The sequence below is a fragment of the Stenella coeruleoalba genome, assembly GCF_951394435.1.
Source record: "Stenella coeruleoalba genome assembly, chromosome: 2".
In the NCBI taxonomy this organism is placed as follows: Eukaryota; Metazoa; Chordata; class Mammalia; order Artiodactyla; family Delphinidae; genus Stenella; species Stenella coeruleoalba.
This window is the reverse complement of record NC_137147.1, coordinates 33,544,604-33,563,359: the sequence shown is the minus strand read 5'-3', so window position 1 is coordinate 33,563,359 and position 18,756 is coordinate 33,544,604. Positions and strand designations below refer to the sequence as shown.

The following is an 18,756-nucleotide window of genomic DNA, read 5'->3' as shown; positions in this document are numbered from 1 at the left end:
TTCTCAGGAAGCTTTTACTTTCCAGATAAAAGGGAAGTGATATTTCTGGCATGGTCCTTTGTTGCTTGTCCCTTCTTCCTGTCTTGAAGGAGCAGCAATCATCTGTGCTCATGATGTGATAAACCAATACACTAAGGATGTTGACGTCATTGGATGTCAGCCCTGGACTGTCTGCTTTCAGACGTTTTCTTATATGAGACAAATAAATACCTATTCACTTAAAGTGCCGTAGAGAGGTTTTCAGTTTTTTAATAGCCAGTCATAATCCCGAGATCTTAATGGTTGTCAATATTGAGTGTGCATAGAAATCACCTGGAGGGCTTGTTAGGGCTGACTTAAAGGGAGAGATGGAACTTGGGCTAGACAGGTAAAATTTGGACAGTTAGGATTAGGGAAGCAATTCAAGTATTACAAATGGAATGAGCAAATACATAAAAGCAAAAAAAGTGTAAATTTTCTTTTAAACTTCCGTTAAGTTAATCAGCTTACTCAGAGCAGCAGTTTTTACTGAGGGTAGGAAATTAGGTTAAATGGGAAATAATAACTAGATTAAGGAGGCCCTTGGAGGCCAGAGAGACATTTCTTTTTCATTTTGTAGGTAGTTAGATGCCCAGAACTTATTCATCAAAGGCTTGTACTCTTTGACCAACATTTGCTCATTTCCCCCACCCCAGCCCCTGTTAATCACCATTCTACTCTCTGTTACTCTGAGTTTGACTTTTTTTTTTTTTTAAAGATTCCGCATATAAGTGAGGTCATACAGTATTTGTTTTTTTGTATCTGCCTTTTTCACTTAGCATAAGGTCCTCCAGGTTAATCCATGTTATTGCATATGACAGAATTTCCCTCTTTCTTATGACTGAACAATATTCATTCATTGGTTGACACTTAGGTTGTTTCTGTACCTTGGCTATTGTGAAAAATAATACCCTTAAAATTTTTATCTTTCACTAGATTTGTGTAGTGCAGAATTATGTAGTGACTTGAATTAGGTACCAATTAGAATTCAAGTTGAATAGCATTGATCCACATCTGGAGATAACTTTGTATAATAATTTATATTGTACATCATAGGTCTGATTTTGAATTAATAGTTCTCCCTTTATAACGTTAGTGCCGAATACAAGATAGAATCCTTTATAAAATAGTGAGCCCAACCTGTAAAATGATCACATTCCTTTAGTATTAGTAGTTTTAAAAAGAAGTCTCTTCTGTTAGTATATTATGACTGAGATGTTTGCCAAGTTTTTCTTAGGAGCAACTGTTGTGCAAGCTTTGAGCCCATATAGTTGACTCTAGCCTTTGCTTTCTGTTTACTAGCAGAGAGTGTTTTTTCTAGAGAATATTAAATTTCCTGAGTCTAGAAGTTCTGCGAGGTAGAGCAACATTGACGGTCAGATCACACAGCCCACGTTTTTGGTATTGCTTTCAGAGACCTCTGACGCAGTTTTTGTGACCCTGATTTTTGTTTAAACTAAATAGTAGTTGTTTGGCATTTGTGACAAATCTTGTGGCTAAGTCTTTTTTAGACAGTTTTCTCCACAAATTGTTGGTCTGTGTTATTAAAGGGAAGTGTTTTTTTTTTCTAAACAGTTTTATTGAGTTATAATTTACATACCATATAATTCACCCTAGGAGGAAGCCTTGCTTCCATGGAAAGATTGATAGATTTGAGACCAAAGCTCACATTTATCTATCCATTCATTTATTTATTTATATATCCCACATTATGAATTTATTTTCTATGTTACTGCTAGGCTACTATATATTCTATTGCCATTATTATTCTTATTATGCTATAATCTTATGCATTCTGTAGTAATAAACTTCTCTGTCATTTTAGATTGATAAGTATTTTGAAATTATTTTTATAGTTATACTGTAATATGAATTCTAATAGATGAAAGAGCTTTGAAAGCCATCCTACAAAAGATAGTAAAGATTTTGATGATTTCCCTGTCTAATGAGATTTCTAACAGCTGGAAAAGTTGATGCACTGGATTCAGAACCAAATGATAACATTGATGGGATGAGGGAGGAAGATATTTATTTATATTGGATGTTGTTTATAGCCTACTAAGCATCTGTTCCTCTTTCTTCCTTCCTAACGGACCCATGATTTTTTCAGGATTCCTCTACTTCCATGTAACCAATAAGCATCAGGAAAGCTGATTTCACCTCAGTTCAGGGGTGGGCCTGGTTGGTCCAAAGGTTACTTTGCCGCTTGGTGGTTCAGGGATGAGCACATGACCTAATCCTTGCAAATAGGATGCAAGGAAATTTTTTTAAGCTTTGGGGCTGTTCTTCCTTGCTCTTAAGAGAGATCCATGGGAAGCCACTCTGTATCTTCTGTGGAACATGACCAAGGAAACATGTAGCCCTGATTACTGTTATCATCCATACAGTACCCAAGAAGGTGGAGCCAACCTTAAGATGAAGCTGACATTTTGGAGATAGATAAGCTATGGGTTCTTTTTTTTTTTTTTTTTTTAATATTTATTTGGTTGTGTTGGGTCTTAGTTGCAGCAGGCAGGCTCCTTAGTTGCAGCTCGTAGGCTCCTTAGTTGTGGCATGTGAACTCTCAGTTGCGGCATGCATGTGGGATCTAGTTCCCTGACCAGGGATGGAACCCAGGCCCCCTGCATTGGGAGTGCAGAGTCTTAACCACTGTGCCACCTGGGAAGTCCCAAGCTATGGGTTCTTGATGACATTATTGAACAGTCTTATCTCTGGGTTTCCAGATATGTTAATCTATGTATTTCTTTATGGTTTAAATCCCTGGTATGGAAACTGTGGTCCATGGACTGGCATCATCAGCATCACCTGTGAGCTTGTTGGAAATGAAGAATTTCAGGCCCTACCCTAGTCCTACTGAATCAGAATACACACAAAAGCTGGAGAAGTGTTATTTTAAGCCACTTTGAGTTTTTGTTTACTTACCAATGAAAGCATCCTACTATGACATTGTAGAGTTTTTTCTCGAAGGAGCTACAGCCTCCTCCAAGCATGCCATGTAGAAATAATGGGGTTGGGGGAGGCATCATTTCTGATTGTAAAAGAAACAGCATTTACTGAATCATGATACAGAGTTTAAAAAATTCTCATCACACTTTGACTGATGTATGGGTTTTTTGGGTTGTTTTCATAGTTATTTTTAGATGAAACCTAAAACTGAAGTCCTTACTACTTGTGGTCACAAAGACCCTAATGTTATTTTTGGCGAGTCAGGAGATGTGCGCTTAGCTGTGCTGGCTGAAAGCCAGCTCGGAGAGTTGCATCTTACCTCCCCTGGGATTACCCCTTCCCATTCTCTCCTCAGTCCCATTCCTATTTCAACTAGTTAGAGTTTTGTACTGCATTTCTATTCCAGAACCATTAACCCATTAACCTCTGGGGAGTTCTTGCAAACTGCTGCTTTTTAGACCAGATGTATGTTTCAGTTACATGAATAGAGAAAATAATTTTGTCCCCCTGCTGTAAATTGTAAATTATTGGTATATATGAGGGTTAAAGATAGCATGAGTAAATTAAATCCACTAGCAATTTAGGAATTTTATTTTAGAATTTTTTTTCTTCCACTTTTTGTGCAGAATGACATGCAGCATTCCAAAAAAGCAAAACAGATTATAAAATTATACTTCTTCTTTGTCCATTTTTCTAGAGGCCTTAATGAGCCTGTGGCAGGATAAATTGGATAATTCAATTCACAAATTAGTTGATCATTTATGTAATTAATTGAGGATGAATGGTATCTGGTATGCTTTACAGTGAGAACTAGCAAAGGTCTGTATTTAATCAGAAAGTTGCTAGCTCTAAAAGGAGTACTTTTAATGGTAATACCACTATGCCAATTGATTTTATTATTGTTCTTGGCTGAGTTTTTACTGTGTTAGGCATTATGTTAGTTACTATGAAAATTTCTCTCTGATCCTTAGAGTTACTCTAAAAGGTAGACCATTTTATCCGTATTTTAGACATGATAAAATTGAGGCTAGAGGGAGTAAGTAACACTCCCAAGATCATATAGTTAGAGCCCAGGACTGGTGCACCCAAGCTCATTCGGGTCCTCAAGGAGTTTGATTTCTACTGAGTGGGAGACTGACATGTAAACAGTACACTGTAATACAATGAGAGATAAAGTAACATTTTTAAATGAAGAAAAATTTAAAGATAGAGATACAAATGTAGAGGAAGAGGGGATTAATTCTAATCCGGAAGAGCATGAAAAAGGTAATTCATCTTCCTTCCTATTTCTTTTTTTTTTTTTTTTTTGCGTTACGCGGGCCTCTCACCGTTGTGGCCTCTCCCGCTGCAGAGCGCAGGCTCCGCGGCCATGGCTCACGGGCCCAGCCGCTCCGCGGCATGTGGGATCTTCCTGGACCGGGGCACGAACCCATGTCCCCTGCATCAGCAGGCAGACTCTCAACCACTGCGCCACCAGGGAAGCCCCTTCCTATTTCTTTAGTTCCTTGATAAGCTTCTCCTGACTTCTCTCATTCTCTTAATGGTATCACCAGTTTTTTTCAGTAATCAAGACTCAGAACCTTTGATATGTTGATTTTCTTCATATTCTCACATTTTATCAATCTGTAAAGTCTTTTAGTTTTTTTTTGTTTGTTTGTTCATTTTTTTTTTTAATATTACCAGCTAAAGACTTCTATTTTATAAGTATTTTTTAAAGAAATGATTTATTGGTTCTATTGGAAGCATTCCTTTTTACGATTTTTTTTTTAACATCTTTATTGGAGTATAATTGCTTTACAGTGGTGTGTTAGTTTCTGCGTTATAACAAAGTGAATCAGTTATACCTATACACGTTCCCATTTCTCTTCCCTCCTGCGTCTCCCTCCCTCCCACCCTCCCTATCCCACCCCTCTAGGTGGTCCTGTTCATTCCCACTTCTATAAAGCCTAGTTTTATCTATCACTGTATCATGTAGGCCAGTAGTTATCAACCTTTGGTGCACCTAAGATTCATCTAATGGTGCTTTGTCAATGTACAAATAGATTTGATTCATTAATTTTTGGTCACAGGTGATTCTGACACACCTCAAAGTTGAGAACCAATTACCTAGGGCAGTGGTCCTCAAAATTTGATCTGGGACTCCCCAGGGTAGGGTGGGTGTCCCTGGAAATCTCTCAGGAGTATGCAAAGTCATAACTATCAATATTTTCATCGTTGTACTAAGATGTTATTTGCTTTTTTCATTGTCACTGATGGTGAAAAAACAATGAAGGGTAAATTTGTAGTGCTTTACTCAAATTAAGACAGTACTGCCAAACTATATTAGTAATCATTGCATTCTTCACTGCTACACACTTGTGAAAGAAATCTAGTTTTGCTTAAGAATGTCCTTAATGAATCAGTGAAAATTATTAATTTCATTAAATCTTACCACTTGAGTACATGTTGTATTATTACTCTATTTGACAATGCATGTGTGCATTCTGAAGTACAATGGTCTCAAGGAGGAGCACTTTTGCAGTTGTTTGAGAGCTAAACTATTTTTTTTCATGGAACACCATTAAAAAAAAAAAGACTGGTAGACAAACTGTGGTTATTCAAGACTTTGATATCTGGCAGAAGTTTTCCCAAAAATGAACAAACAGAATTTTATTATCTCTAGTGGTGAAATTTAAGCTTCCAAGCAAAAATGAAAATGTGGAAAAAACTTCCCAATACTTGAAGACTTTTCTGATGAGATTGATGGTGTTTGAAATGTGTTGACATTGGAAAGATAAACAATATATTCCACATGACCAATGCAACAGAGCCCCAAAAGTTCACTGACAGTAGTTCAAGTAGCAACTAACCTTTTCTCTACATCCTCACCAACATTTGCAATTTTTTTTTAACATCTTTACAACATTTGTTATTTGTGTTCTTTTTGATGATAGCCGTTCTTACAGGTGTGAAGTGATATCTCATTGTGGTTTTGATTTGCCTTTAAAAAATGACCACTTGTTGAGCTTTGGTGTACTATCAAGGAAGAATATCTATAGTTATCTGTAAAAGCTATTGAAACACTTCTTTTTCCAACTACATATCTGAGGCCAGATTATCTTCAGATACATTAACCAAAACTATGCATTGTAACAGATTGCAGAAGTAGATGTGAGAGTCTAGCCATCTTTGATTGTGATTTACAGACATATAAAACAGTGCCACTCTTCACAAATTTTTTTGGAAAATACATTTATTCATAAAAAATGTGGTAAGTTAAAATGCAATGAGTTTATTATTATTGTCTTAAAATAAATGAGTAGATAGGCACTTAGTTTTAATTTCTAATATGGTAGATATCAATATCTAACATGGTAAATATCAACATATAAAAAAGCTCCTTGGGAACTGCATTAATTTGTAAGCGTGTAACAGAGTCTGTAGTGGGTTGAGTGGTCCCCAAAAAGATATGTTCAAGTTGTAATCCCTGGTCCTTTATTTGGAGACAGGATCTCAGCAGTTGTATTCAAGTTAAAATGAGGATATGGTGGATTAGGGTGGGCTCTAAATCCAATTACTGGTGTCTTTATAAGAGAAGGAAGAAGGAGATTTGAATACAGAGACACAGAGGAGATCTATAGGGAAGAATGCCGCGTGAAGACAGAGGCAGAGATTGGAGTGATGCAGCTAGAAGCCAAGGAACACCTAGGATTGCCAGGAGCCACCAAAGCTCGAAAGAGGCAAACATTCTTCTTTAGAACCTTCAAAGGAGTGTGACCCTGCCGATACCTTGATTTCAGACTTCTAGCCTCCAGAATTGTGAGAATATCCTTCTGTTGTGTTAAGCCACCCCATTTGCGGTACTTTGTTATGATAGCCTAGAAAAGTAATACAGGATCTTGAAATCAAAAAGTTTGAGAATCTGTAACCTAGGCTACCCACCTCTCTTTTTTTCCAGATTTTGTCCTGTCAGTACTGCCTGCTCACTACTGCCAGGTTACTTGCCCTGAAACAATTACTATGCTTCCCTTATTAAGAAAATGTCAGTGAGGTTTTAAAATTACCTTTCAAATAAAGTTCAAACTCTTTAGTTTGTGTTCAAAGCCATCTATAATCTGGCTCTAACATAGTTTTCCAAATTTGTGTCCCACATTTTCCTAAGATACTATACCCTTTGGAATATTCATTTGAGTGTGCATTCAATCATGCATTCATTTGCTCATTCACTTGTTTATTCAACAGAAAAAAAGTACCCGTTCTGAGTTTTTATTCTAATAGTGTGTTGTCTAGTATGGTAAGCACTAGCCATAGGTGGCTATTCGTTTTAAGTTAAATAAACTTAAATAAAACTAAAAATTCAGTTCTTTAGTCTCAGCGGCTGCATGTGACTGGTGACTACTGTACTGGACAGCACAGATATAGAACATGTCCACTTTGTAGAAAGTTCTTTTAGATAGTGCTATTCTTATAAATAGTCTACTCCCTTCACCTTGCCCTCAAATTGCCTTGCATTTTCCTTCCTCTTCATCACTCCTAATATGCCCTTCCCTGCACTGGCTCTGCCCACCACACACCCCATGCCTTTCCTCCAATTCCCTGGCATATCAAAGTCTACTTTTGGTTCTGACTTAAATAATTCTTTTAAGATTACTTGATCTGGATATAATCCCTTATTTCTATTTCTGTAACACTAATTCTGCGATATGTTTGTCCTGACCTGTATTTGTCACCTGGCATGTAAGATAAACAGTTATGGTATCTTTCCTACTAAGCTCATTGAGGGTAGGAACCTTGTCTAATAGACTGGGACACATTAATCATCATATTGTAAATAGAAGAAAAGAAAAAAAACCCAGACAGATGAAGTAAATGTTTAGTGAATATATTAATTTTAAAATCTTAATTTGTACTAAAAAATCCTCTCAGGCACTTCTGTATGGTGGTTAGGATGCCTTAGGAATAAGAATTATACTTCTATAGTATTTTTCTTTTTTTTGTCTCCTGTTTCAGAACCAATGGATGTCTCATAAGCTCTTCAAATTCTTTGTGTCTAAAACTCAACTTCAAATGCATGAGTGGCTTCTATTGGCCAAAGATGAGAAAATTTGAGTCTCAAAAATGAAACAAAACACCCTACACAATTGATTGAAACACATTTAATACATAAAATAATATATATCACAATGATAAAAGGAGAAATACCTAACATCTCACTGGGAACCATTGGAGAAACTAGGGCACTAATTCCTTAGTCTGAAAATTGGCAATTTAAAGGAAAGAATTCAGCATTTGCCCTATCTTCTGTATTAGCTATACTTCAGGGAAATCAAGTAGCCCTTTACAGAAGAATTCCAGCTAATAAATATGGAAGAATTGATAGAAATAAAAGATCATCATTTTGTGACCCCCCCCAGAAATAAATGATTGATTTAAGCGATAATCATCGATAGATAAGTTTTTAATGAGAGTTTAAGTATGATTGCTTGTGTGTTTTGTTCCTTTACCTATATGTGCGCGATGCCTCTTTACCTAAAAGTATGCATGTCTCTTTACTAAATATGCACCTAAATAGAATGTCCTTTAGTCTGAGTTTTCACATGAAGAGATGTAAGAAATAGTCTTTTTGACAAGAATACCAGAGAAGTGATGCGTATTCTTTTCAGTGTATCATAGCAGAATGTGCATGATATTGATTTGTCCTATTACTGTTGGTGTTAACTTTAATCACTTTGTTTAGGAAGTATCTGCCAGGTTTTCTACTGTAAATTTACGATTTTCCCCTTTGGAATTAAAGTGTCTTATGAGGAGATGACTTTGAAGTTATAAATATTCTGTTACTCCTCAAACTTTCATTATTTTAGCATCCATTGATGCTTCTTGCCTGAATCAGTTATTACTATGATGGTTGTCAAATAGTGATTTTCTAATACTATCATTTTATCTACATTTATTAATGGGCTTTCCACTGTAAGGAAGAGGTTTCCTTTTTTTCTGTTTATTTATCTATTTATTTATTTTTATAAGCATGAACTCATGAACTTTTTTTTTTTATTCAGTGATCTGTAAACCATTACTGTTATTTATTCCAATTCTGAAATTGTCCCAGATTTGGCCAGTGGAAAACTCATCTAGCTTGCTTGTACGTCCTTCTGACAAATCCTCATTATTCTTTGAGTAGTTTCCTTCTAACGTAAAATGATGTTCCAATGCTCATCTTGTAGTGGGTTGGCCAAAAAGTTTGTTTGGGTTCTTCTGGAACATCTTATGGAAAAACCTGAACGAACTTTTTGGCTAACCCATACTTTCCCAGGCTTAGAATCAATTCTTGCTCCTTTTAATAGAAAATAGTATTTAGAGGGACTTACCTGGTGGTCCAGTGGTAACGAATCCATCCACCTTAAAATTCAGGGGACGCAGGTTCGATCCCTGGTTGGGGAACTAAGATCCCACATGCTGCGGGACGACTAAGCCCGCGCGCCACAGCTATTGAGCTCGTGCGCCTCAACGAGAGAGCCCGCGTGCCAGAAACTACAGAGCCCACGAGCTCTGGAGCCCATGCACCACAACTAGAGAGAGAAAACCCTCATGCCACAACTTGAGAGAAGCCTGCGCGCCTTAACGAAAGATCCCGCATGCCGCAACTAAGACCTGACGCGGCCAAAAAAAAAAAAGTAGTATTTAGAAACCAAAATCTGGGTAATTGGTGTGCTCATTGATTCTAGGTCCTTTTAGCAGACATAACTAGGGGAAAAAAGTGCGCGCGCGCGTGTGTGTGTGTGTGTGCGTGCGCGCGCACGTGCACCAGCATGTGTGTACTGCACATATGCATCTGTTTCTACATTTATGTTTACATCTTTATCTACTTCTATCTGTGTAAAATCCTGACTTCATACTGATACTGCCAGTTCTACTCCAGCATCACAGGTTCATGATATTTTTCTACCTTTCTGCATTTGTAAATCCCTTCTCCAATGGTGGGAAACCTGACTCCCATTTTCCATAGTATATTTACTTATTTACTCAATCACAGAATACACAAAGTGTTTCAGAAATGCTAACCTAAACCCCTGGGGGAAAACTCCCTACTATTTAGAATTTACAATTTGTACTTACAAGAATCTTTAAGCAGGGACTGTAACTCTAATATTGTGTTTAAAAGCTACTTTGGTTCATTCTTTACCCACCCCCACTCCCACCCCAATGTGATTATGTTATACATTTGAAAAATAGTTCTGTTAATATACCATTTTAGGGTTTTCCCCCCACCCTGCTTGATTTTTTTTTTTATTTTTTATTTTGCGGTACGCGGACCTCTCACTGTTGTGGCCTCTCCCATTGCGGAGCACAGGCTCCGGACGCGCAGCCTCAGCGGCCATGGCTCAGGGGCCCAGCCGCTCCGCAGCATGTGGGACCTTCGCGGACCGGGGCACGAACCCCTGTCCCCTGCATTGGCAGGCAGACTCTTAACCATTGCGCCACCAGGGAAGCCTGCTTGATTTTATGCTGCTTGCTTTTATTAATCAAGTGCTGCTTGATTTTATTTCTGCATTTATGTTTTAAAAATTAAAAAAAAAATTTCTGGTTGCACCAGGCAGCTTGCAAGATCTTAGTTCCCTGACCAGGGATCGAAGCCGGGTCCATGACCGTGAAAGTGCCGAGTCCTAACCACTGGACCGCTACAGAATTCCCGCTGCATTTATTTTTAACATAGTTCTAAAAGTTAGAAGTATACAGAAGTTAGAAGTATACAAAAGGAAAAGTCACACCCCCATTTCTTCTATCCCATTTCCACTTGCTCATCATTCCATCCCGTTCCACCTACCTCCAGTAGATAAAAAATCTCGTTAAGCTTCCGGTTTATCCCTCCTGTGTTTCTCTTTGCATAAAAGCAAATGCATGCAGATGTTATTACCCCTATTTCTTCTACATAAGGCAGCATACTATAGATACTCTTTAAAAATTTTTTATTGAGTTGTCACTCACGTATGATAATTTTTACCCTTTTGCAACCGTCACCACTAAGTCTAGAACATTTTTATTACCCCCAAAAGAAACACCATACCCATTAGTAGTCATTTTCCACTCTCCTGTCCTCCCAGCCCTTAGCAACTACTAATTTGTTATCTGTCTCTATGAATTTGCCTATTCTGAATATGTTATATAAATGGATTTGTACACTATATAGTTATTCTTTTATACTTTGCTTTTTCTGCTTAGTATTATAACCTGCAAATAACTCTGCATCAGTTCACAGACATCTTTCTCATTCTTTTTTACAGTTACATTGAAGTCCATTGTGTGGCTATGCCATAGTTTGTTAGTTTATTCAGCCACTCTTCTATATGTGGATATTTAGGTTACTTTCTAGTACTTGACAATGATAAACAGTGCTGCAGTGAATAACCTTGTGCTTATGGATGTTAGTACTGTTGGAAGTATACCTTCATGGTCAATTCCCAGAAGTGGAATTGTTCGGTCAAAAGGTAAACTCATATGTAATTTTGTTAGTAACTGCCTAATTTTCTATAAGAGTTGTACTAATTTGCATTTCCACCAGCAATGTATATAAGAATAGCAGCATAGTATGTTATACTTGTTAATTTTGCTTATCTGATAGCTAAGAATTGGTATCTCAGTGCATTTTTCTTATTATGAGAAAAGCTGAACATCTTTTCTTAGGCTTAAAGGTCATTTTTATATCTTTTTGTGTAAATTATTGATTTTTTGCACATATTTCTTTGGGGTGTTTGGACTTCTTTCTCTTAATTCTTAAGGGTTTAAAAATTTATTAGTGATTATTAGCCTTCTATCTGTGATGTACTTTACAAATACTTTCTCTGTTTGTTTTCTTTTGACTTTTGTACATTTTTTTGCCATGCATAAGTTTTTTGTTCTTATGTAGTCATATATAAACATATTTTCTTTTAAGTATATCTAGAATTTGAGTCATAGTTACAAAGCCTTTCCCTATACTGAGGTTAAAGAGGAAGCCACTGTTTTCTTGAAGTATGTACATACAGGTGATCTTCATTGTTTGTGGATTCTGTATTTGTAAAATTGCCTCTTCACTAACATTTATTTGTAACCCCAAATTAATACTCATTTGCAGATATATGCAGAGTGGCAAAAAATTTGAGTTACCCAGTGATCATGGTCCCAGCTGAGGTCAGTCAAGGTGATGCTCTACCTTCTTTCAGCTCTCGTATTGTAAACGGTGTCCTTTTCATATTTTTGTGCTTTTTGTTGGTGATTTTACTGTTTAAAATGGCCCCAAAGCATGGTGCTGAAGTGGTGTGTCCTCAGCACTTCAATTAAGCACAAGAAGACTGTGATGTACCTTAGGGAGAAAATATGTGTATTAGCTAAGTTTCATTTAGGCATGAGTTATAGTGCTGTGGCAGTGTGTTCAGTGTTAATGAATCAACAACATGTATTAAATAAGGTGTCTTTGAACAAAAAACACACATAAAACAAGTTATGAATTGATCAGTTGTTGAAAATATGTGTGACCAGAGGCTTGTAGGAACCTAATGCTGTGTTTCACCTAGGAGCAATGATTCAGTATTTGCGAATTCAGTGTTTGCAGAGACTTTGTAGAACATAATTGCCATGAATACCAAGAATTGACTATAGTTTCATTTTTTACATTTTGATCTCTGATCCTTTGGGATTTGTGTGAATGATTTGTTGTATGGATCTAGTTTTATAAGTTTCTATATGTATGTGGGTCTGATTTTGGACTGCATTTCGTGTTCTGTCTATTCGTGTGCTGCTACTGCTTTTTTTTGCGGTACGCGGGCCTCTCACCGCTGTGGCCTCTCCCGTTGCGGAGCACAGGCTCCGGACGCGCAGGCTCAGCGGCCATGGCTCACGGGCCCAGCCGCTCCGCGGCATGTGGGATCTTCCCGGACCGGGGCACGAACCCGTGTCCCCTGCATCGGCAGGCGGACCCTCAACCACTGTGCCACCAGGGAAGCCCTGCTTTTTTTTTTAACTTAAAAAAATGTAAAGACTCAGGTCAGGAGAACTAGAACCCCACGAGAGAAACCTCGGCAGGATCAGAGTTCAAGGCAATCTGCATGTTTTAATTATAGAGGTTTTGTTTTATATTCTAGTGTTTGGTAGGGCTAGTTCCCTCTCATAAGTATAGCCTATTTCACTGGCTGATACTTTCTGTCAATGTTGAATATTAGTGGTGATAGTGGGTATCCTTGCCTTGCATTTGATTGCAGTGGGTACATCCCTAGTGTTTCTTTATTAAATAAGATGCTGGCTTTAGGACTAAGGTATGTATTATTTTATCAAGTTAATGAATGATGCTTTAATTTTGATATAGTAAGACTGCTAGAATTTTTAACTTAGTGCTGGGAAGGTCTAAGTAGAGAGAGGAAATGAAGTTGAAGTGGACGGAAGTAAGAAGCAAGTGAGAAAAGAAAAGGCTTTGGAATGATCAATAAGACTGCTCAGTGGCAAAGAGGATGCTGTTTTTAATGATAACACATTTCACTGTTCACTTGGTTAATTAATCTAAGGCTGAATGTCTGCACAATAAGATAGTAGAAATAATTCTAGAAATATTGTATCCACTCTGCCTCTACTATATTCCTGGACTTTGCTGGCAGCTTGAGTGAATACAATAGTTACTTATATGGTTGTAACCCTGAAAATTGATCTTTGCCTCATTTCTGAACTTCCAGTTTTTCCAGAAATCAAGTATGATTTTCAGCACTCCTTATAGCAATCGTAAATGTTTGTTGAGTGCCTTATATTATTGGTAAATGCCTTATATTAGAATATATATATGTGCATATTTACACACGTACACACACACACACACACACACACACACACATTGTCTAGCTTCAAGTGAGATTTAATCTGAAGGGCTCAAATGATTTCATCAGGAGTCAGTCTTCTTTCTCTTGATCTTTCTGTTCTACTTTCTTCAGTGTTACCCTCATTCTCAGGGTCTTCTTTTGGCAAAACAGCTTTAGATTTATGTCTTCACTTCCTCGTAGCTCCTGTACAAGTCCTTGGGGTTCATTCTGACCGGACTAGCCCCATCATGTGCCCACGGTGGCGGGAGGGTTTGTTGCTCCTGCTGGACCTGGATGGCACGCCTGACTCCTACTGGTAGGGATGCAGGCTCCTCCCAAGACATCTGGTCTGAGAATCTGGAGGGGTAGTTTTTCAAAAGAAATGGAGTATATTTACCAGAATAAAGGAGGATTAAACGACAGTCAGGCAAAAAACAGCAACTGTTTCCTGCACTAACCGAGTAAGGTTTACTGGATGGACTTGAGTTTAATAGTGAATGAAAAAATTGTGGTATTTTGGAAAAAGGAAAGTGCCTGAATGAATTCTTTGGAAATAGACACCTTACTGCTTACTTTCTTCCCTGCTTTGGCAATAGCTTACTGTTCTTTTCCAGAACTGATTCCTGTAGCTTTATTGGATTCTATCATACTTGCTGGGAGGGAAATGACATCAGGTAAGTAGTGAATGTGAAAATAAGCATTAACAGTTCTGTTTTCCTGCAACTTTAGTCCTGCCTCCCAGACCTACTGCCAGAGATGAATAAAAGGCCTCCTTCCCAGCTTTCCTCTTAACTTGAGGGGGTGAAGTCTTTCTTACATAACACAGAGGATATTTATCAAATGACATACTTGTACCACGGTATTGATTCTTTTTGTTAGTATTGTCTATAAAGTTACGACATGTATAAGTCTCTATCCTTCCTTTCTAAGCCTGCCAATACAAAAAAGTAATATTTCCTCTTGGAGCCTGAGGCTTTTTCCCTCCCTAGCTCTTATTTAAGGAGAATATGCAATTTAGATGTTTGAATAGGAATAGAGGAAGCAGCCAAAAACTTTTCAATAGTCCAGTTAAAATACATAATAGCATGTGTTTAAAGTAAATCTTTGGAAGAAAGGTTGGAAAATCCTGGATAAAGTCATATAGTATGTACATCAAAGGCATGCCTTGCTAAGTAAAAGTGGGAGGAAGCAGTACATGTCTTACCAGGGGGTCAGAGATTTCTACTTAGATGTTCCTCTGGCAACCTTGTTCCCATCTAGGTAGTTGAAGGGCTGAAAGAAATTTCCAGTGTGGTTTAATCTGCTGGCTTTTATTGAGTTAAATGCCATCACTTCTACAGCTTCACACATTTGCAAAAGCACTCTCCTTCAGAATTTATACAAAGGGTTATATTTTTTCCTTTGCTGGAAATATAAGAAAAAAACTTGCAAAGCTTGGAAGTCTATAGAGGATTCACCTCATTTTAATTGTAGACATGGACAAGGGGCAGTCTAACTTAAACATGTGGACTTTGGCACCAGGCCAACATGAATTCTAACCAGGTTTTTCATGTTTTGGCTGTGTGTCCTTAGACAAGTTAATCTTTGTGGGCCTTACTTCTCTTACATATAAAAGTCATTCATTCATTCAACACATTTATTATTAATTACTCTTCTGTGTGTTGGGATGCATCAGTAAACAAAACAATGAAGGTCTCTTCCTTTCTGCAGCCTATATTCTAGTGGGGAGAGAAGCAAGAGAGAAATTGTGTGTTAAAAATAGTAATTGCTGTAAGAAAAGAAAAAGCAGAGCAGGGTCTTAGAGAAATGGATTAGGGAAGAGAGCAGGTGCAGAATTAGGGCAGGCAGGGTTGACATCATTGAGAAGGTGACATTTGAGTGACATTTTAAATGAGGTTTTAAAATGCTCACTCTGGTTGCTGCCTTGAGAGCAGACTATAGGGGGTTAAGGAAAAAAGCAGAGAGAATTGTTAGGAAGCTTTTGTAGTAACCTAGGTGAGAGATGATGGTGACTTAGTTGTAGACATGAAGATGGTGAAGAATGGTTGAATTCTGTATACATTTTGGAGGTGCAGCCAACAGGATTTTCTGATGGCTTAGATATGTTGTGTGAAACAAAAAGAGTAGCCTAGGCTTTTGGCCTGAAGAACTGGATGGATGGAATTGTTATTAACTGACAAGAGGAAGACTTGGGTAGAGCAAATTTTAGGGGGAAGATCAGGAGTTCAGTTCTGTATGTTGAGTTTGAGATGTCTGTTAGGCACCCACATGGGGAAAAAGACATACACCCATAGGTTGCTCGTGATGGTTCAATATGGTGAATATAAATCACTTAGTATGGTACCTGACATAATTTTCTGTGTGAGATCAGAGAATATATTGCTACATGAAACAAGAATAAGAAGTTGCAAAGGGGATATTCAGGGGCAAAGAGCTCATAGAATATAATAGCAGAACTTCTAAAAATAATAGATTGGAAGACTGAGGAAATATCCCAGAAAATAAAAGAGAGATGCAAAAATATTAGAGAAATATTAAAAATAATAGAGAATCCATTTAGGAGGTCTAATTCCTTTCTAATGGGACTTTCAGAGACACAGACCAAAGAAAACGAAAGGAAAAAATTATCAGTGAAACAAGACAAGAAAAATTTCCAGAACTGAAGGACAAGAGTTTCTAAACGGAAAGTGCTCAGCACTATGAATGGCTGGAGGTGAGGGGGGCGGGGAAGAGACATATTACCGAGACATTTTAGAGCACCAGAGAGGAAAAACAAGTCACAAAGAAAGGAACAGGGCTTCCCTGGTGGCGCAGTGGTTGAGAGTCCGCCTGCCGATGCAGGGGACACGGGTTCGTGCCCCGGTCCAGGAAGATCCCACATGCCATGGAGCGGCTGGGCCCGTGAGCCATGGCCGCTGAGCCTGTGCGTCCGGAGCCTGTGCTCCGCAACGGGAGAAGCCACAACAGGGAGAGGCCCGCGTACCAAAAAAAAAAAAAAAGAAAGGAACAGAAGTTAGCAGAATGTCAGACTTTTCAGAAGTAACACAAGAAGCAAGTAGACAATGGAGCAATGCCTTTAAGGTTCTGAGGGAAAATGATTACAAACATAGATTTCTATGTCCAGCCAAATAGTCAATCAGTTATGAGGATAAAATAACAATATTTTCCAACATGCAGGGTCTCAAAAAATTTATCTCCTATACATCCTTTCTCAGAAAGCTATTGAAGGATCAAAAAGAGAGGTAAGACATGAAAGAGACATGAAAGAAAAAAGATGACATGAAACCCAGGGAAATGGGATATAACACTAGAGAGACATAAAGGAAATTCCTAGAATGATGATGAAATAAAGCAGGATGACAGCTGAGTAGCAGGTCTAGAGATAACCAGTAAGCACAGTTGGGGTAGGAGGATGTAAGATCCAGGGAAGATGTCTCTAAGAAGAAGATTGAACTGACATATGATGTGTTTGACTATTCTGAAGGAGTTTCATAGCTCTTTCAGAGAGTTAGGGAATAAACTGTTCCCAACTTAAAGGAGCTTACACTGTAGTATGGCGTACACACAAGTAAGTGGGTAATTACTGTATTCTGTGAAGGTTTGGAAAGCTTAGTACTCTGCTCCTAGACCACCCATAGTTGGAATGTAGGTTTAGAAATCTAGTATTTAGCTCCTTCAGCATCTGTAATTGAACTGTCAAACCAACAGCTTGGGGCTGACTGTTGGGTTAGCTGAAAAATCCTTCCACACTCTAGAAAGGAAAGTTTTTTTCTTTTTTCTTTTTCAGGGGATAGGCAGGGGGAAACAATTGTTGTTAGTTTAAAGAATTTAAAATATATGTATATATATTTATAAGCATGTATCTGTTTTTATTTTTGTATGTATGGCACTGTATATTTATTAAAATGTCTTGTTTTTATTTTTTATTTTTATTATTATTTTTGGCTGCACCATGCAGCATGTGGGATCTTAGTTCCCCGACCAGGGATTGAACCCACACCCCTTACACTGGAAGCAAGGAGCCCTAACCACCGAACTGTCAGGGAAGTCCAAGACATCTTGTTTTTAAAATGAGTGTGGAATAGTGCAACGGAAAAAACTTTCAGTTGTTAATTTAGGTATAGAAAGCAACTAAAATTTTTGTATTATAATTAAATTATAATAATTATAAAATTATAATTAATAAATTATAATTTATTTTATCCTCCCAAGGTGGCTTATACCCCATTGACTCATGCCAATAAGGTAATGTTTTCCCAATATAATAATGAACTTTTTTGTGCGTGGAATTCTTCACTCTAAAGTTATTTTGTAGTTGGAGATTGATTACAAACAAATTCAATTTGCACTGTTCAAAGAATTCTTCTTAATTAATTATAAACCTATTTGGCCTAGACTTTGCATTTTTCTTGGTACACTTTGGCCATAATATAAAATGTAGCAGTTTTGTGTCACATCAATATTTCTCACATATAAATATGGAATGATATTTATGTCTTATCTAATTTCTCACTTGGTCAGTTAATACATATACTGTACAGATAAATGGAGTGAGTACATAAAGAAAAACTGCAAGAGGAGAAAAAGATAATCTAAATGAAGATTATCACTTTAAAGTTTTAATATGATGTAAGATTTTATGGTAGTTAAGTTCCTATAATAAATGGTCATCCTATAATATATGGTTTGGGAACATAAGTTAATTCACTGAACAAACACTGATAGAGCACTGATAGAGCACTGATAGAGCCTGTCATATGTCAGGCTCTGTGCGAGGTCCTGAGAATACCGGACAGGTTAGGACATTATTCCTGCCCTCTGATAATTCTTGGTCCCAAAGAAAGAAATTTAACTTATAAACAAGTAAATGTAATAAAATAGAGGGTTAGAAGTGCTACAAATGATGTTTACCAAATGTATAAAGAGAGAAGGTCATCCCAAGAAAAGTATGGACTAAGAAGACAGACATGGAGATGTAGTACTATTTGTGGAAATG

General features: G+C 37.5%; 1 protein-coding gene across 6 annotated transcripts in view; it reads left to right on the top strand.

Annotated features, from left to right (window-relative positions):
- Positions 1 to 18,756, top strand: part of RAD51B (RAD51 paralog B) — a 687,571-nt gene that overhangs the window by 81,575 nt on the left and 587,240 nt on the right. Inside the window, exon 8 of one of the 6 annotated variants that reach the window (XM_079913119.1) lies at positions 12,053 to 12,108. The exons of the other annotated variants lie outside the window; for them this stretch is intronic. Coding sequence (XP_079769245.1) covers positions 12,053 to 12,079 — 27 coding nt within the window. The 3' untranslated portion in view covers positions 12,080 to 12,108. The remainder of the gene's footprint in view (positions 1 to 12,052; positions 12,109 to 18,756) is intronic. 6 annotated transcript variants of the gene reach the window in all.